At 41.7% G+C, this 20,838-nt stretch overlaps 1 protein-coding gene and 1 long non-coding RNA gene across 4 annotated transcripts in view; one reads left to right on the top strand and one right to left on the bottom strand.

Annotated features, from left to right (window-relative positions):
* Positions 1 to 267: 267 nt before the first annotated feature.
* Positions 268 to 20,711, top strand: LOC140696062 (uncharacterized). Of its 2 annotated transcripts, none has more exons than XR_012072054.1 (3): positions 268 to 540; positions 9,533 to 9,653; positions 19,153 to 20,711. It is a non-coding gene; the product is annotated as an uncharacterized lncRNA (long non-coding RNA). The 2 variants fall into 2 exon arrangements; XR_012072055.1 differs by lacking the exon at positions 268 to 540 and adding an exon at positions 680 to 850.
* The window catches only part of LOC102526691 (TLE family member 1, transcriptional corepressor), an 81,535-nt gene continuing 79,296 nt past the window's right edge, over positions 18,600 to 20,838 (bottom strand). For both annotated transcript variants that reach the window (XM_015239061.3, XM_072959651.1), the window contains exons 18-20: positions 20,289 to 20,439; positions 19,332 to 19,408; positions 18,600 to 19,189 (exon numbers count right to left, since the gene is read on the bottom strand). In XM_015239061.3, the coding sequence (XP_015094547.1) occupies positions 19,082 to 19,189; positions 19,332 to 19,408; positions 20,289 to 20,439 (336 nt within the window). In that variant the 3' untranslated portion in view covers positions 18,600 to 19,081. The remainder of the gene's footprint in view (positions 19,190 to 19,331; positions 19,409 to 20,288; positions 20,440 to 20,838) is intronic.

Below are 20,838 nucleotides of genomic sequence, written 5' to 3' on the forward strand. Positions count from 1 at the left end.
TTTTCTAGAAACTTCCCTAACGCACATCCACCCAGCAAAGGTTATGGCTCACTTCTTAGTGTCAAAATCTTACCTTGTTCATGACAGCAACTCCCACCAGCATTCACTTAATTTCTGCAAATTCAGCTCTACCGAAATTGCTCCATTAATCCACTGTAAAATTTGGCTGACGCGATACTTACGTGTTAAGAAAAACGTAATAATCCAGTGTGTGAGCAAACATCCAAAAAGGAGTGTGGTAGGCAGAAGCCAAGGAGGAGGCGCGTAGCTTCTTCCCAGACCCAGAATGAGGCACACAAGGTCTTGCCCTGCGGTCTCCTCCCGCGGCCAGACGCTAGGGCAAGGGCCAAATGGGGCTGAGGGAGGAGGAACCTAAGAAGGTTCCAGAGGTAATGCCAGCCCCAGTAGCCACTGCGTGAACTCGTGAGGATGCCGGTCTTCGTCTTCTCCTAAATATGCCCTCCAAGCCCCTCTTCCCGACAGAGAGGTCTGTCTGTCAGCCGAGTTCTCGCTTGAGTGGTGACGAGAATCCGGCCCCGGGTGAGGGCGGCGACGTGAGGGGAGAAGCTGGCAGCTCGCGGGTCAGCGCTCGGCGCCGTGTTCTGCGCAGCGCGGCGTGGGCGGGGGGGTGGGGGGGCTGGCAGGTCACAGACAGAGAGGAGGGGGAGGGAACCTGCAATGTACAGGGGTTGGGCCTGGGAGAGCCTTCAACATGAGCAGGTGTGACGCTTTTGAGACTGTTGAGGGAGAGGAAAATTGGGGACTAATGAAGGCGTTGTTGAGAAGTGCTGCTGTGCATCTCACGAGAACGTAAAAATGGATTTCATTCGAAATAATGCTTGCCTTTAGGGTAGGTATTGACTGAGAAGGAGCATGGAACATGCCTTCTGGGGTTCTGGAAATGTTCCGTATCTTAATCTGGGGGGATGTAGGTTTGCCAGATTTAAAAAAAAAAAAAAATACAGGAAACCCAGCTATATATTTGGGACAAATAATACCCAAAAAATTATTTGTTATTTTTCTGAAATTCAAATTAAACTGGGTGTCTTGTATTTGTATTTGAAAAAGCTGGCAACCCTAAGGTGGTATGGTAGTTACTTGAGTGTAGACCAGTGCTTCTTTTGCCCCAGCCAACAAATCTGCTGACACTTTCAACTATGATGAATGACTTGGGTGGGCATGCTACTGGTACCTAGAAGGTAGAGGCCAGGGACGCTGCTATACAGCCACCATGGCACAGGACAGCCCCACAAAGGAGAGTCATCCAGCCCAAGTGTCAATAGTGTGCACTTTGTAAAAAGTCAGCAAGCTGACATGTGTTGATACGTTGTTTTTACTATATGTATATCACAAATTTATGATTTCATATTTAAATATGAAAATAATTGTGAACCAACAAAATTATTTATTCTGCAATATTAGAAATCTTAAAATGAGTAAAAATTTGAATTAAATGGGATAATGTATCACAGCCACATCAGAAAAAAAACCTATTTTTAACTATATTTTTTCACTGGAATGTGCTCCTCTAAACTTGAGCCATGAGAGGGGACTGGGCAGTACGGGGCTCCAGGGTTATTTGAATTGCATATTTCTGCAACATTTACGTCAAGACTTCATGGCTGTGGTTCCCTGGGGCACCCCAGCAAACTCACAGGTACACCTGTAAGATATTTCACATTTTGAAGGGAAACAGAGGTATTCAACAACTGCCACTGTATGAAATGCTAGCTAGAGCTCATTTACAGTTTCTAACATTAGATCAGAAAAATCAATATGGAATGGGAAATGAAGGGTGGTGGTGTTCAGTCGGCTTTCAAAACGTGAGAAGTTGTGAAGTTCTCAGCTGGTGCACACATCCTGTTAGTAACTGTGGTCATCTAAAAATCTTTTCCTTTGATTTATGTGTATTTGTTTAAATGGCTACTAAGTTCATAGGACATAAGTATTAAGTTGTTTGGCTCTGACTACTGAACAAGTGAAACTGTTAGATATTTTCTTTTTGGCCTGTGGTGCTGTGAACAGAGAAAATTTGGGAAGCTCTGCCTAAGAACTTAATGCTTGTGTAAGTTCAGCAATATTTATATATTAATACACATCACACTATTTTTGTTTTTGGAAATAAGTGTGCCTCTCCTCAAGGAGATGATCTTTGTCTACTTAAAGACAAGTGTTTGCTAAATAACTATTGTATGAGGAGGGGAAATGCCTTTATCTTTTAAACTGCTTTTACTGAAATATGATTGACATACAAGAAGCTGTACATATTTAATATACACAACTTGGTGAGTTTGGAAACCATCAGGACCAAATTGGAGGGGAGCGGGAAGCTTGAAAGAGAGCTTGTTACTCCCAGAAGAATGTAGCTAACATGATTTCAGTCAATGGGATAAAATGTGAAAGCCCACAGAGAAGAGAAGATAAAAGGAAAATTTGAGATCAGAAGATACGAGGATCAAGGCTTTTTTCCTCTTGTAGGGACATGACAACGCGGACGCAAGCAGCCTTCTCTGTGCGTGGGAGCGGCTCGGCCTTAGTGTGAGCACAAAAGGCACAAGATAAAATTCCTTGGGCCAAACATTAGAGCAGCTGATGTCACCACGTCTGTCTCATAATCACCAGTGGAAAACAGCCCATTCCTCCATGAGTGAGCAGAGAATTTTTCAGCTGTGTTCAAAGCATTGCCACAGACGTGCTCATTTTGTCCCCAGCTGTTCACTTAGCAAACAGCAGGCACATCACTGGGCTCCCAAGCCAGGCCAAGTTCACACTGACTGGCTTTCCAGAAGGCTTCCAGGCCTGTCTGCCGCTGCACGGGGCAGCATCCCCTTGACCTTTTGCAGTTTTCCACAATTGTGTCATACTGACTCACTCGCAGGCAAGCACAATTAGTTGCACTGACTAGTGCCAAGGGAGAAATGCCAAGCTGGTGAGGAAATGAATCAAAATGAATTGAAATTACCTGCAGAGAACTGACGAGGCAGACGCAGGCTGCGGCAAAAATCAATGAACGAAAAAAAATGGTCTGCCTGAGAAAATCAATGAAACCAAAATGGGCTGACCATAGAGAAGAATTCTCTCATATACACAAGCCAGGCCTGACCTCAGATGTGCTCAGCAAATAGAGCTTTTGCCTAGCTTGTGGAAGAGAACATGACCTTTCCTCTGCAGCACAGTTTCTTGAACTTCAACGTACAAGTGAGTGATCTAGGGAGCTTGTTAACTTGCTGATTCAGATTCAGTAGGTATGAGCTGGGGCCTGGGAATCTGCATTTCTAACAAACTTCCAGGAGATACTAATGCTGCTGGTGTGTGGACCACACTTTGAGTAGCAGGTGCCTAGAGGAAAGTGGCTTCTCAAAGAGTGGGCCCTGGACCAGTAGCATCAGCATCATCTGGGAACTTGTCAGAAATGCAAATTCTTGGAACCCATTCTGGACTGCCTGAATCAGACTCTGGGCGTAGGTCTAGAAATCTGAGTTTTAACAAGCTCTCCAGCTGATTCTGATGCACTGTCACATCTGAGAACCACAAATACTCTAGATTTAGGCCCTGTTTGTATGTGGGTCCCTGACCATCTCTACCATGAAAATGTCTCATGGTAAGCAAACCCTAAGATCCACTGCCTTCCTCTGAAATCATCGTTGGTTAAATCTCTATCTTATGTAGTTAACTTTTCACATGCTCTTATTTGTCTCCTGAATTATATCGAGAGCCGTTGTCTTCACAACTGTATCGGGACCTACTTGAGAGCAGGGACCTTAACCTGCCCAGCTTGGCATCTCCAGCTTAGCAGTGCTCGCCATATAGCATGTAATCAATGAACACTTCTTGATAGGCTGATGTCATGTGGATTCACATGGCAGTCAAATATGACTAAGTGAGGGGCAGGAATTTAGTTGCTAGTTTGAGCATCGTCTTCAAGTGACTAAAATATAGGTAACTACACTAATTATCTAATATTACATAACCCAAACCACCCAAAAACTTAATGGCTTAAACAATACTTTATTATCTCTCACTGTTTCTCTGGATCAGGAATTTGGGGCAGGCTTGGCTGGGCAGTTCTGGCTTAGTTTACAGGTCTCTGATGAGACTATAGGCAGATATTGGCAGGCTGAGGTCAACCAAAGGCTGGACTTGGGTCTTAAGGATCTTCTTCTAAATGACTCACTCACATGGCGAATTGGAGCTGGTAACTAGAAGAGATCTCAGTGCATCTCCACAGGGCTACTTGAGTGACCTTACAACATGGCAGCTGGCTTCCCCCAAAGAAAGCCACCCAAGAGATCAAGGCAGAAAGTCCCTTACCGTCACTTTCTTAGTAATCTATTGGTCACTCAGGTTAGCTCTAACACCGCCAGGGTCTGAATACCAGGAGGCACGGTAACTAGAGGCCATCTTGGAGGCTGGTTATCACTTGTGTACCTTCAGCTTGCGCCAGATATTGAGTTTGCTTTCAAGGAGTTGAATCTTGGGGAGGAAGAAAACTGGTAAATTCACAGAAAAGGATTTAAGGAAGAAATAGATGCATGAAAAAAAATAAACAATAATAGAATTAGACAAGATGGGGGTAACTTTAGGTAATGAGGTCAGAGACTCTCTGAATGATGAGAAGGTACCTCCTTATGGCAACCAGGCAGGGGGAATGGTTTGTGCAAAGGCACTAGGCAAACCTCAACCAGCTTGGTGTGTTTCAGAAACAGAAAGAAGGTGAGTGTGGCTGGAGGGTAGTAAAGAAACAGGGTGTGCCAGTGAGGAGAAGCCTGCAGCCAGAGAGGCAGGAGGCAACTTGTTTGCTGTCACCAAAGCCAAGAAGAGAGTGTTTCTAGGACGGGGTAATCAACTGTTCTAAAAAGCTGCTGAGAGACTGAACAAGAAAAACAAAGAATTGGCCAACGGATTTGGCAAGGAGAGCCCCGGAGACGTTGTCAAGAGCTGTTTCCGTGGACTGGCTGGGATTAAAAGCCTGATGAGTCTGTAGGGCTGAGGCTGGAGGTGAAGAAACAGAGGCGCCAGGCATGGAATTATTCTGAAAAGAGCTGACATGGGAAGAAGACAAACAGGGCAGCCGCCCCGAGGGTGTGGAGTTTAGGAAACTTTGTTTTGATTTTGGGCTTCCAGTCCGGGGTTTCGGTTTTAAGATGGAGCTAGGGCAGCTACATGAAGCATGCTGAGGGAGTGAGGGGAGGTAACAAGCCTCTGGAACACAGCGGTCACTCAGTGTATGCACCTCCCATCCTCATCCTCACGACTGACTTTTCCTTTAGACCCAATTAAATCGAGACAGCTAATTTGGCAACTTGGGACATTTTTTTTGTTCTGAATTCATTGAGAATTGTAGTTCTTTTATTAGCGCTTCTCATTTAACCCATGAGTAGTGCTTTGTTTTAACTGAACTATAGCTGATTTACAAGTTTGTGTTAGAGTCAGGTATACCGCAAAGTGATTCAATTACATATATGTGTTTTTCAGATTCTTCTCCATTATAGGCTGTTACAGGGTATTGAGTATAACTTAGTGCACTGTACGGCGCATCCTTGTTGCTGATCTATTTGATATACAATGGAGTGTATCTGTTAATCCCATGCCGTGAGTAGCTGTTTAGACTTTCATGTCTAATTTGCAGAGTTTATGAAAGTCATAAAGCCATCTTTTTCCCTACAAGATGCAATTTTTAACACCCATTGATTTAGGCTAGTCTCCTTTCTTTCACTCTTCTGCTTAATCCTGCTGGGTTTCCTGTGACTAAATGTGGCTGGGTACGGAGACTCGACCCCAGCTTTGCCCAGCCTAGAGTGTCTTCAGTGATCTCAAAGGGTAGTGAAAAATGTCCTACAGGTGATTGAAATAGTCAGCTTTTATTTACTTTAGTTACATATATATGCCATAAAGGAGGGCTTTAAAAAAAACAAACAAACAAATAGAACTTTCCACCGGTGCCCTGAAGCACATGGGGCAACCACAGGCCCCCTCAGTAGTTGCGACACTCAGCGCGAGCAGATTCTATGTTCTTCCATTTTATCTTTTGAGTATTTTCCCTTTCTGTATGTGCCACAACCTGAAGAAGATTGGGAAATACTGATTTAAAACACTGAGTGGGAGTCAAAAGTCAGACCAGGCCTTCGTGGCTTTCTCCTGACTCCTCTTGGATGGGCCCCAGGGCATCCTCCCAGCCTCTACCGTCAGTCCTGTCCCTCTCCCTTGGAGACTCCTCCCCTCTTTCAGCTCGGCATCTTATATGGGACAGGGTTATACTTAGGTTTGCAGTTGCTACCTGGAGAAAGGGGTGAAGGGAGGGACGTCAGTAAAATCACTAATCCCCGTGTGCATGTAGGCTGATGTCCTTCTCCCTGGTTGCTGTGAGTCAGCACGAAGACTACTCCAGAATCCCTACTCCAGGAGCAGTTAATTAGGAAGCGAAGAACCCTAATCAGGAGTGCATACTCCAGATTCTGTAAATCCTTCAAATGTTATCCAAATCCACATCAAATGTTCCTTAATTAGCATAGAGATGCTAGGTTTAAGTTTTCCGTTGGGGAAATAGGTGTTTGTTTTCAAGCTATCTGGTTGGCTAGAATGATTATGCGTGTATCACCATCCTGCGGGAACAATGCAGTCAGCACTGGAGGGCCTGTAGCCCAACAACTTCAGAGCAGCCCCCAGTTCCAGAATACCCTGTGGTCCTGGATGGACCTGTTTGCCTAATCCAGCTAGAAGATGTGCTGATCGCTCCAGGCAGAGTGCTGCTCACAATGCCCACGAGGACAGAGAGCTGCACCACGCCTAGAGGAAAGGTGGTGTATTTCTGAACCTGTTGTCTTACAGAAGCCAGTAAACAATGAGACTGGCTTCCATTTTTAACAGATCCCCTGTTTCAGCTACCTGCTGCTGTGTGATGAACCACCCCAAATGTAGTAGTGTGAAGTAATGATTTATTAATTTTTTAAATTGACGTATAGTCGATTTACAATATTGTGTTATTCTCTATACAGCATCGTGATTCGGTTACACACACACATATACACACGTTCTTATTCTTTTTCATTACAGTTTACTATAAGATATTGAATATAGTTTCCTGCGCTATACAGAAGGACCTTGTTGTTTGTCTATTTTATATATAGTAGTATCTGCAAATCCCAAACTCCCAATCTATCCCTCCCCTCTCTTTCCCCCGGTAACTATAATTTGTTTTCTGTCTGTGAGTCTGTTTCTGTTTTGTAAATAAGTTCATTTGTGTCATTTTTTTTAGATTCCATATGGTATTTTTCTGTCTCTTTCTGGCTTACTTCACTTAGTATGACATTCTCCAGGTCCATCTATGTTGCTGTAGATGGCTTTATTTTATTCTTTTTATGGCTGAGTAGTATTCCATTGTATAAACTTCCATTATATACCACAACTTCTATATCCAGTCATTGGTCAGTGGACATTTAGGTTGTTTCCATGTCTTGGCTATTGTAAATAGTGCTGCTATGAACGCTGGGGTGCATGTATCTTTTCAAATTAGAGTATTTTCCAGATATATGCTGAGAAGTGGCATTGCTGGATCATATGGTAAGTCCATTTGTAGTTTTTTAAGGAATACTGTCTTCCATAGTGGCTGCACCAAATTACATTCCCACCAACAGTGTGATCTCCACACCCTCTCTAGCATTTATCCTTTGTGGACTTTTTAATGATGGCCATTCTGGTAAGTGTGATGTAATACCTCATGGTAGTTTTGATTTGCATTTCTCTGATAATTAGCAATATTGAACACCTTTTCGTGTTCCTGTTGGCCATCTGTATATCTTCACTGGAAAAATGTCTCTTTAGGTCTAATACACATTTTCAATTAGGTTTTTTTATTATTTATGTTTTTTGTTATTTAGTTGTATGAGATATTTGTATATTCTGGAAATTTAGCCCTGTCAGTTGCATCATTTGCAAATATTTTCTCTCATTCCATAGGTTGTCTTTTCATTTTGTTTATGGTTTCCTTTGCTACAGAAGATTATAACTTTAATTAGGTCCTATTTGTTTATTTTTGCTTTTATTTCAATTGCCTTAGTAGATGGACCTAGGAAAACATTGCTACAATTTATGTCAGAATATTTTGCCTATGTTCTTTTCTAGGAGACTTATGGTATCTTGTCTTATGTTTAAGTCTTTATGCCATTTTGAGTTAATTTTTGTGTATGGTGTGAGGGAGTGTTCTAACTTCACTGATTTATATGTGGCTGTCAAACTTTCTCAACACCACTTGTCAAAGAGATTGTCTTTTCTCCACTGTATATTCTTGCCTCCTTTGTCAAAGATCAACCGACCATAGATGTGCTGGTTGATCTCTGGGCTATTTTGTTCCATTGATCCCTGTGTTTGTTTTTATGCCAGTGCCACATTGTTTTGCTTACTGTATCTCCGTAGTATCGTCTGAAGTCTGGAAGGGTTATTCCTTCAGCATCATTCTTTTTCTTCAATATTGCTTTGGCAACTCTGGGTCTTTTGTGATTCCATATAAATTTTAAGATTATTTGTTCTCGTTCTGTGAAGAATGTCCTGGGTATTCAATAAATGTGAACCATAGTGTGATTATGTCCCTCAAGTAGCAGCTACCAGAGTTACCTGCACATAGTACATGTTTCTTGAAGCAATACCTTTTTACACAAATGAGGTATCCTCTTACTTTCCACATATTTTAAAGGCATATTATTATCTGTTTTGTCAGACTAGCAAATTTGGTGTTTGGGGCCTGTCCACATGTTGATATTTATTGCTAACATTTCAAACGTTGCATTTTAAGAAGTCAAGTCTAGTGGTTTTAGGTAGCAAATGCTCCCGCTGTCCTGGATGCAGAAAAGATTTTCTATTCAGGCTGAAAAAAAAAAAAACAACTGGTTTCCTTTTCCTTTTTTGTTATGGAGTGTGATCCAGATATGCATTTGCTCCAGGATTCTACTGGTGATTAAATTAACATTATGGTTCAATAAAAAGTGCATCAAGCAGTGTCACTTAAACATGACTACATATCACTATGGTTTTCTATTTAAAGTTCAAAATAAAAGTATAACTCAGTACTGACTTTGGGGTTTACTCTAATGTTTTTATCAACTCTGTAGTTTTATTTGATTGGCATTCATTTCATCTGTGATTTTCCTCACATGCTAGAATTATTGAAATGTTGATCTGAATGACTTTGAAGATTTCAATTACTGGCAAATTAGAGAATTGTAATTCCTGAAGCCGAAATAGCCATAAACCGGAGCAGCTCAGAATATACACAGTGATGACAAGAGAATCTTGTGAAACAGCCTATGGAAACGCCAGGAGAAAATTTTCTCATTCTAGTAAGATAGTCACTGATACTTTTGTGACTGTGCCAAGAAGCTATTCCACAAGTTCTCGCACTTACGCAAGGCAAGACATTTAATAACCTGCTTTTGAACAGCTGTCAATTGCTGACATAAGGAACCACACACTGCATACAATGAAATTCCTGTTTAAATCAAATCAAAGGCTTATTTATACACCTTTCTGTATCTCCCAGCCTAACTCAAAGAAATCATACGTGCATCAAGGGCTTTAGACAAGCCAGGTGGGATGTCAGCCTTGCCCACTGCACAGTCAATCTGAGGAAAGAAAGAAGACAAAGAAGAGCAGAGAAGGAGGTAAGTTTTATGTTTTTTTTAGCTTGTGAAAATATTCGCTGATGATTGATCTTGATGTTTCCCTGCCCCCAGGGTGGGGAGAGAGGCCAGCACCAAAATCCACGTCAGCACTTTCCTTGTGTGAGTCATTTAACCAACCAACTCCTCAACACCTCGCCCTCAGAAAACGTGTTGAGTTGTGGCTAACGGGATGGAAAGCTCTCCTCAGCTATGGATGCTAAGAGGAACGTGGCTGACGAGGGCAGTGTGGTCCCCGGTGGGGTTTGTGGTACAGGGGTATTGCTCTACAGATGGGTTTTATCAGTCAGGTAGGTTTGTGCTAAAAAAAAAAAACTTCAGTTTATATATTTCATACCACCAATTAATAGGTAGCAACTGATATTTACTAAGGGCAAAGAATCTTTGAGGTTTAAAACTTAAACTGTGAACATCTAATGAATTTAATCTAAATAATTTAAGTCTAATGTTAGTAGAGGAGCCCAGAGTAGATACGGTACTGAAGTGCATTTTTATTTTAACAAAAGTTGACCAGAAATGCAAAAATTCTTACTGTGAATCGTCCAGCATCTCTACACAGCAACAGTAAGGGCTGAAGTCACTTTGAAGCACTCTCTTCCTTTTAAAGAGTCCCTTCTGCTACTAATTTTTCCACATTACTGAAAAATAACCATCCCCTGTTGAAATGTCCAGTTGAACTGCAGCCGTGACGAAGCATTTTTTGACAATATTTCCCTTTAGGGGATTCAGCTCCACAGATGCTAGGGACAGCCTAGAACTTTTCAATTATTTAGATGTGTATCCTTAAATTTCCAGCTATTTCATCCTAAAAGTCAACATCTTCTGGAAGGCAAATCTGAAAGGATATGAATTAGTACACGATGTGACCAAACGTTTAGGCACTACTGCATGAAAAACAGCACTAACATTTACATTCTATGCACTGAAGGTATGAAAAGTCCACATATTCCAAGTGTCAAAATATCTGATATAATAAATGATCAGTAGGAAACATTCATCATGCTGCTAAGAATTAGTCCAGAAATTAGAAAGACAAACATGGTAGACAAGGTTTGTACCTTGACAAAGTGGCTGTGATGGAAAGCAATAATTATCACCTGGATCATATTCCTGAATTGTTATTTGTCTGGTGGAAGGTTAGGACAGACTTCTTGGCTGGGTGAATTCTATTTTATTCACTCTTCAATAAAGGTTTTTCCAGCCAATGATATGTCACAGGATTGTACAAATTGGCATTTGAGGATATCAAAAGGATGCCTGCCACCTAGAGAGGCACATGAGTTTATTGTCAGTTGCTGGCTTTTCTGATCCTGTTTCCATGGAAATTGACTTTAGATCAGTGGGGGGAGGGGGAAGTTATGGGTCGCGTTATTTCATTATTTCAAATAAGATGTTTGAACCTTTTATCTTCTTTGCACCCATCTGATATTGGTTTCCCTGGTAACAGAATCAGGGATGCCACCCCCACCCCAAGAGCTGAGAGCAGGAACTCTTAACTTATCTCAAAAAAGACAGCACAGAAGGGTAGAGTCGGGGAGGCTATGGTTCCTGGGATCAGCTGAAGGGGTGCAAGAAGAAAAGGAATTGAAAGTAACTTGAAACTTCATAAGGTTAAAAAAAAGTATCTTTCATTCAAAATCTAGTCATCCAAGTAAAACAAATATACAGGTGATGGTCTGCCATGGTCTTAAAAACTGCCCTCCCACAGGTCTAAATGCCTCCTGTCTCCATGTCTTAGACCGCTTACTCATGCATTTTCTTATACATCATGCTCACTTGTCTTAGAGGGGAAGACAAAAAGGAAAATTCCAGACTAGGGCTCATGGGTCATTTTTTCCCCCATAGATCAATGTTTTCTCATACCGAGTGACTTGCTTTCCAAGGGACTATAGTTGTTTTTAAAAGGATTTTCACTGCAGAGGGTATGTTAAATGGAGAATGTGGTGGCGCTAAAATGGCTGTCTGCTTAAAAAAATAATATACCATAGGGGAAAGAAAAGAGTGGCCATTAAACTAAACTATTAAGAATGGTTGCACTTTACATTCCAAATGTGAAGTGATGTATCGGGGCTATTACAATTGCAGAGTGCTATGCAGTGGATTCAGGAGAATGGCCATGTAAATTGAAAAGCAAACTAATGTCTCTTCAAGCTCTGGAAACCACAGAAGGAATTCGCTCCCAAGTGGAAAACTCCAGGCAATCAACCAATGAATCACTCACCCAAAGAACAAGAGCTTTGTCTTTTTCATCAACTGTCTTTTGTGCACAAGTAAGATACGGGTCACTTCATACAATATCAGAGAGAAAGCCAGAAGAGCATAGGTTTCGGCACATAGACCTCACCTGAGTGCTGGTGGTTTGTATTATGAAAAGGGGAAACAGTGAGTTCCTTTAATTTTGCCGTATGAAACATTCTCATGAAATACTACACCTGAAATGCTCTATAAAAACAGAACTCTTGATTGAGATGCTTGTGTTGGGTGGAGGGAAGAGATTTTTACTTTTATGCAAACAAGAAAGCCAGCTACAGAAATGAAAAATAAGCTTATAGTACATTCACATCCTGTGATCTAATAATCCCATGCTGGAGGTTATACTAAAGAAATAGTTCAAAAGAAAAAAGTTCTATATATGAAGATGCTTAATGCAATCGTGGTTATTAGAGTGAAAAATGTGAAAAATAACCATGCAGCATTGCAGAAGTGGCCTAATGCTGGTGTATCATTTGATGGAACCAATAAATAAAGAACTGAAGATTCTGCAGAAATATGGAAGGGGGGACTTGTATAGTTTCATGTGAAGATCAGAACACCACAGAATGAAATGAGCACTGTGCTTGTATATGAATGCATGTAGAAAGAGACTTAAGGGAAATACATCAAAAATAGAAATATTAAGATGGAGACGTTTGTGGGGTTTTACACTTTATAACCCCTTAATGATACAGGTCTATATAGATATCTATATATATCAAATGAGAGTAATTTGAATTTTGTATCCTTCTGCCTCACTTTTTTAAGTGGCTTTGCAAGTTGGCTATTGCTTACGGTACCAGTTTCGTAGCATAGAGTAAAGCTGGGTTGTTTCACTGGTTATGTCTCTAACTAGACAGAATGAGGAAAATAAGGAAACAGTATTATGCTCTGCTCACAGCAAGGGCGCTGGCCAAATGCATCCAAAAAATGCTGACAATCTGGCAATTAACAGAACAGGTGGAAATAAGCCTTATAGCTCACTCCTTTTGGGTGAAATGCATAGTATAGCCTTTAAAATTGCAAGATACACATGCCACACAAACCCTAAGGGATACTGAAACACATTTTTTTCCTAGAGAGAACGGTCTGAATGATCAGTGTTGTAAGGAGTGAAGAGTACCCTTCCAACCTAAACTACTAAGTTAAAATCCATTTACCGACACGGTCAGCATCTTTTTCCAGAGCTGAGAGATGCTATGCAGAGTAGACAAACACCAGCTGCCAGTGGACGAATTCAGGATGGAAACAAGTCTGCAGCACCCCTACAAGTGCTGCAAAGCAATTCCAAGTTGTTTTAGAAACTGCTTTTCAAAAGGGGATGTTTGAGTTTGGTTATTTCTGGGGAAAGATGCCAGTTCAGAGGGTCCTGGACGCAGAGGCCTGACTTCACAAGATCCACAGATGCACTTGAACAAACTAAAGTGGAATGGCTGACAGTGCCAGTTACTGATGTGCGAGCTTCAGTTCACTCCGAGGCCATCTATCTGCTCACTGCCCAAGGCACTCACAAGTCCCAACCAGCTGGTAAGATCAGTGGTCAACCAAACTGGGACTCAAGGGGCAGCCACTCCAAGAAAAATGTGACCAGCACCATACCATGTTAAATTCTCAACATTGTTAAAGTCTCAAAAATCGATAAAAATTCTTAAAAATCTGTTTAAAAATCCTCCAACAAATTTAAATTTGTTAAATTGTTGAATTCTCAAAAAAAAAAAAAAAAAGCATCTCATTTGAACCCTTCAACAACCCTGTGAGGTAGGCATTTTTATTCCAGTTTGGCTGTGGAAGAAAGCTCCTGAGGGACTGAGGGACTGAGGAACTTGTCCAAGGCCACACACAAATGATAACAATGAATCATGCCTGGGATCCTTATCTGATCAGAGCAGATCCCAAATGCAGTGATCTCCTAACACTACAGTGCCCCATTTGCATTATCATTACAAGTGGGACATTACTCACACAACTACAGAAAGAATCTTTTCTTTTAAAAAACAAAAATGGTATGGAAGTAGGTTAGAGTTCCCTGCTTTTACCTCATTACTAAGGTTTACCATCATCATGGTTTTTAAATTACCTTTTTGAGGCCAGCAAAGAATAACAATGGAAAATAATGAACACTCTTAATTATTAAAAACTGTGGATTCTTAATATCCAAAATAAAACTCACAAGTGTATACAACAGAAACCTATCTTGAAAAAATTGAACACCCTCCTTAAGTGGCTCAAAGAAGCCCTCAGGGTCTATGAAAGGTTTACTGGGAGTTGTTAACAGGACAGGCATCTTAAGTATGGGGCCAGGGTGATCAATGAGCTGAGTGATTCAGGATCCTTTCAAAGAATGAATTTAAGAGCAAAGCTGAATGGGGAAAAGATACCACTTGTTGCCTGTCATTAGCAAATCTTTTTTAGAGTAAGAACAATGTGGTCAACCTGGGACAAGCTAGCATTGCCATGCTTTGCTGGGGGTAGTCATAAATGGGCCCAATATTTCTGGAAAGCAATTTGGCAGTGAGCAATGTCAAAGATCTGAAATATCACTCTATGTTTGGATGCAGTAATTCCATTTCTTAGGACTCATTCTAAGGAAAGGAGTGGAAATAAGGAGAGAATATGATATATGAACATTTTCTTTACAAGGATTATAATGTCTCGATGTCTGAAATCGCCTATATGCCTAATAAATGAGAAATGGGCAGTGCCTCACCGCCCACATCCCTTTCCATCACCACCGGCAGACCCTCCCCCAGTGCCCCCTCACCGGAATCATTTCACCTTAGTCACCAGACCAGTGACCACCTTGCCGTGGGCTGAGGCCACCCACTCAATAAATACTGGCTGGCTGACTGAATCTAATACAGTAATTTGAAGAATAAAGACACTCTATAAAGTCAGCAGCATCTTGTTCTATACATAGTTGAGTATTCATTTCCAAATGATTTCTGACTTTTGATGATGATCATCACCACTCCAATTAAACACTGCGTACATTCTCAAGGCTTCCACTACATTAGGTCATTATGGTAGGTTTTCCAAGCCTTGGGAGACTCACATAACTCACACTGAGCAATGGCTAAGTGAAAAAAAGCAACATTTTTAAGAGTTCAGTTTTGGTTTAGACCTATGATAACATACAGCTTCAAAAGTTAGTTTGGGGAACAGAGACTAATGTTAAGAACAGCAACTTTAAAACAGCATGCCTGGCATTTTATCATCATTTTACTTTTAATTTCAGCCCAAAGCCAAAGGAAAATACAGGCTTGTTCCAGTCTTAAGAAGACCACCAATATACTCCAATAGCTGGTAGCTAACGTTGATAGCTCTGTTGTAAAGATTATTGCTCTAGGGGAGCAGTCCTCAGTGTGTGGGCTCCCGACCAGCAGTTTCAGAAACAGTGAGGAACTTGTCTGAGAAATGCCAATTCTCAGGTCCCACCTGTCTGGGGCCCAGAAATCTGAATTTTAACTAGTCCTCCTGGTGATTCTGATGCAGATTAAAGTGTGAGAACAACTCTAAAATCCTGAACCCAATTCAGACCAAACCATTGAATGATTTAAGTGCTAGGACAAAAGACATAGCCAGAGAAGCTCTGGATGTCTGGAGAGCACGTTCCTCTGGGCAGAAAAGCTTCCTCTTGCTCAGGGAAGCCTGTCACGGGGGTGATCTGACAATTTCAATGCCGACAGTGAAGAGAAGATATCCTTGAGGAACAATCTGTGCGTCTGCAGCAGTGGAGGGTCTGAAACGTCTTCGCTCGCGCTCAAGCGGACAGCAGAGACAGCAGTCTCGATGGAATTAAACAGCATGCTGAAATGAAGAATTGGACTCCTCTCTCCAATTTGCTGGAAAACTTTTGGGGAAGTCCGTGTGCCGTTAGCAAAAGTGCAGTTTTTAAAATCCCTGTGTGAATGCATTGGAGCCAGCTGCTCCTTACCAGTCATGGCATCTTCAAAGAATTAACCTATCAAAACCCCCATCTCTGAGCCATGGTGACAATTATTATAATCTATGTCAAATACTTCCCTATCACCTGCCAAGTCACAGAAACTTTAAATATGTTTATTATATTGATGAAATATTTTGTCCTTATTATGAAATAAGTACTAGAAACATCTAGTGATGAAAACGGCATTACAAAACCAGTCTCACTAGGACTTCAGTCTTCACCCAGTAAACCTCAGTTCCCTGGAAGAGCTACATGGCAGAAACCTACATTTAAGATGTAAGTAAAGACTGAGTGATAAAAAACCAAGAGTAAATATGTGTAAGATAAAAGCTATTAAAAAGGATGGAGGAAAAACAAATTATTTGCATAAATTAAGTCATAAACTAGAGAACACAAACCTATCTGTACATCTAGGTATCACACCAGGGTAATACCTAGGGGAAATATGTAAGCTCTAAATATTTCAAATGAAATGAAGAAACCCGGAAAGCTGGGGAAAAAAAATCACAGGTCACTCTGAGACTTGAAAGAACACAAGATGCATGTAAAACCTGAATCTGGTTCTACCTCCTGTGAGGCCAGGAAGACACAGCTTCCCTGAGCCTCAGTTACTTAAACAGGGATAATAACAATCATTTCCTGAGATTTTTTATATATGAACCTGCCTTGCACAGCTCTCTAGGTGAATCTGAATCTGTTTTGCTGAACCCTAATTTATAATCCATATTCAAGGCGAGAGGTACCCAAACATTCGGCTTACCCAGGTTTCAACAATCATGTTTCCAATCCCCTGAGGGAGAGGAGTGGGGACTCCTGCCTTCAGCTTAGGAAGAAATCTCATATTCATGTCCTATTTGGGAGACAGCTGGTACTCACAGTCGTGCCGGCAACACCTGATTCTGACCCTCAAGACCCTGAGAGGCAGGCATGACTGTTTCATCATTGCTCCTGTTTTACCAGTGGGAAAACAACTGTCTGGGCAACTCGCCAAGATTCCCAACCCCCTGAGCAGAGGGACTGGCTCTACCAGGACCAAGGTTGAGTCTTACCAGGAGCAGATGGAACTGGTTTAGTCAGATTCAAGAAAATGAATTGATAAGATCTAGAACCTGAGAAGTAGAGAAAGAATATCAGAAGCTTGGGAAACTATAAGGAATGAAGGGAGAGAATGTACCGACAGAAAATAGAACTATTTCTTTAACCCAGAATCCCTTCAAGTATATCCCCCCTTCTCCATGGGCACCCACTGCCCAGCAAGAGACCACATCTCCCAGTCTCCCATGTGACTAAGTGCCCACCAGCGGACCGGTAATGGAAGTGATGGACAAATTCCTAGTCACCTACTTGAGAGCACACCCCTTTCTCTACACTCCCACTATTTCCCCCTTCTGGCTGGAAGTGGAGGTCTCTGGGGTAACCATGGAAACACAGAGCTGCACCACTGGCCTGGGTCTCTGGGTCCTGGGTGGCTGAGACACAAATCCTTGTGGTTTTGAAGCCACTGTATTGCTGGGTGCTGTTAAAGCAAGGTAACCTCAACCCTACTATTACAGAAAATAAGGCAGTGAGGCAGGGACGGAGAAAGAACAGAAAAAACAAACATCACATTAAGAAGCCATCAGTCTGCAGTACAGAAACCTACTTCATTGTACAAGGAAGGGATAAGAGAGAAATCAGCTTTTAGTAATTAGGGCTTTGCCATTCGCTTAATGAGAAGAGAAAATATTTAACAAACTGTACACAAACATTATTTTGGCAAAAAGCAAACAAAATGATGTTAAATGTGTAAAAACAAGGAGGTCTGGATAACAAATGAAAAATATCAAGACAAACTGCCAACAACTCGCTGGATCATAAGAAAACAAGAACATTAAAAAACTCCTTAGGTGCTATTTTTAAACAGCCAGAAAACCTGGCTTAAAATTATTAACCATTATTTTAAAAAATGTTAACAGTAAATAGGTATATAAAGAATGAGTCATGCAGCCTTTTCAGAGGGTATCATGCATGGCAACTTATTAAAAGCCCAGGGTTACAGGTTTCGTCTAATCAAATTAGTCAAAGCCTGTCCACAAAGATAAAGACCAGACTAATGACAAGGCGCAAGGGCTGTAGCTGCAGGGAAAGCCTTAATGAGAAGGATGCAGCGGAAGTGCTGGGTGTGGTTGGCGCAAGTCAATTAATATAATAGATCCAATAAGTCTTAATGAGACAAAACCAGCAGTCATCCCACCTTTTACAGGTTAATGAACTCCACAGCTTTGTGAATATCATCGGTCTTAACACTAAACCCCAGTCCCCTCCATTTCTCGAAATGTGAAGCTTGTGAAGGGAAAGATAGATAGATTTGAAAATGCTGGGCTTTCCTAGAGAAAAGAATATTCTGTCTCCCAGTGAATTGCCAAGAAAAAGCAGAGCTTTAATTTGTGACCTTGAATCACAAGAGTATCCAAACAAAAGAACGAATTTTGGCGAAGTTATTTTAGCCTCTCAAATGAAACCGTCATTAATAAACCTTCGGTTACTCATTATTCCTAGTCTTTTGAGTTCCTGGTAACACAGAAGTGTTAATTAGGTTCTAGTGCAGTGGGAGTCCATGACCAAATATATTTATAAAATATAAAGTGCATTTTAAAACTTCCTCCACAGAAGTCTGAACTTTGTTTATAGAACCCACACCAATGATCCCAAAGCATCGATTAAAACCAATCAAGAAGAAGTAAAACCGCTTATTGGTACTAAAGCCTTTACTGTAATAAACCAAATATATTTACAATTTATACAAATGTTTAACCTTCAACAAAAATACAAAAAAACATTTCACAAGATGCAAAACCAGGGAACAAATTCATTGGAGACACCACTGCGCTACCACGGGTGGACAGGAGGGGAACCGCAAGGAACAGAAAGGTCACCCCGGCAGATGACACAGAAAGAAAAGGATGGACTCTGCCCGGGCAGCAGGCTCGGTTCCTTGAGCCCGCAACCCTTGCCCCTCTGTCCACCCGCCTCGGTGCTCCACTTGGTCTAGGTAGATAGGTGACTTTTTCTGTTGATGTGTTTGTCGCCTCTTCTTTGTAGACGCAAAGTAGTTTTGTGTCAAAGTTTGGAAACAGGTTTTTGTGTTTTTTAAAGTTACAACTTTTCTATTTCTACAAATTCAAAACATTTTGGCCCAATTCAACTATAAACGTTAAACCACGTAATGTTTTCAGTAGATGACTTCATAGACGGTGGCCTTCTTGTCCCCTGAGCCAGTGACTATGTATTTATCATCCACAGAGATGTCACAGCTGAGCACAGACGAGGACTCTTTGGACTGGAAGAGAAAAAAATGGAAGTGTGTTTAATGTGGAACAGAGATGCCCTGGTGCCCCGGTCTCTCCAAGACACCCCTGCTTCTGGCATCACCAGGAACGCTATGGTCCAACCGTCATTCTAGATAAGGAACACTGACTTACCTGGAATATACTAGCTCCATAGGGGGTCCGCCAAGCATTGAGGAGGTTATCTTTTCCAGTACTCACAAACCATTTACCTAGAATCAGCAAAGGAACATGTGGTTCACCAGGAGTAGAATTCCTGCTGTACTATGAGCTACTTGGACTTAGGGCATTTTTACTCATAACTGTCACATCCAAGGGGTTGGGCTGTGACATGAGCAGAGAGCAGGTTTGGAATCTGGGGTCCACTGTCAACCACGTGTGATCTTGGGTTTAATCAAAGCAGTGGCAGGGACCATGTCAGCCCCATCAGCCACCAGACACCTGACAGGTAGCTTCACACCCAGCACACGGTCGATCCTCAGCTAATCAATGAAATTGTTTTCCTTTAGTTTCCTTATGATAAAATAGGGACTAGGAAGGATTAAATGACGAATCTAAGCAAGATGGTAGACAGGATATATGCACATAGAATGTGGTCAATATGTGATTACCCACTCATCCACCCATCAGTCCCGTGAACAAATATTTGACTCCCCATGAACGTCTTCCCTCATTATCCTCATGGCAAAGGGTCTGGGTGCAGGTAAATATTCTCTTCTCTGACCATGGGCTCTTCATCCTGGTCAGTCCGTAGCAGCTTCCTTTGCTCCTGCCCTTTTCTTCTATAAATCCACCCCCCCAGCCCCTTCAGCGTGGTAACCCCTCCACCCACACCCATGACTCTCTCCACTAAAAACAAACGTGTCAAGTCTTGTACTGGGCAATTTCATCGCCTAATGACTTTTCTCAAATTAGGGCAACAGACCGAAACAGACATCACTATGCACTGAGGGACATTTTAAGACAATAGAATTATTGCATCCAGCTGCTTCAAGAACATTTTTTCCAGATATGATCTCTACTATAATTTTTTTTAAAGTATTTTCCATTTGGGCCATCAGCGTCCTCCTGTTTCCTTGCAGTGGAACTCACCACAATACGCGAATTTCAGGGACAGCACGCAGCTCTCGTGGAGATGCAGCTGGTACTTGTCGGGCTTGTTCACGTGGAGAACTTCCACGTTGCTGCTCTCCATGCCCACGGCCAGCCACTCCCCAGTCGGGCAGTAACCAAGGGAGAATATCTACCAGAAGCAGAAGAGGCTCACTGAGCATCTGCCCAACGAACTTAGGAAGTGAACAGACACAAGAAAAGAGGGGGAAACGAGCAACAACAGGAATCAAGTCCAGACCATGGTTGAGTCTACAGGAAGGGTGACCTGACCCAGATAAGTCAAGTATTAAAGACCATTACAGAACAACTGGGAAAAAGTAAAAACTGTAACACTTGTATCATGGACGATGAAATTAAGAAGTTATTCCTAATAATAATGGTATTCATGTGTGTTGTCTGAAAGGGGTTCCTTGTGTTTTAGATACTAACTGAAATACTTACAGATGAAATGATATGACGTCTGGGATTTACTTTAAAACAATCCAGTGTCTGGGGCAGGGATGCAGATGAGACAAGACTAGTCGTGTGT

Source organism: Vicugna pacos, chromosome 4 (genome assembly GCF_048564905.1).
Source record: "Vicugna pacos chromosome 4, VicPac4, whole genome shotgun sequence".
NCBI lineage: Eukaryota > Metazoa > Chordata > Mammalia > Artiodactyla > Camelidae > Vicugna > Vicugna pacos.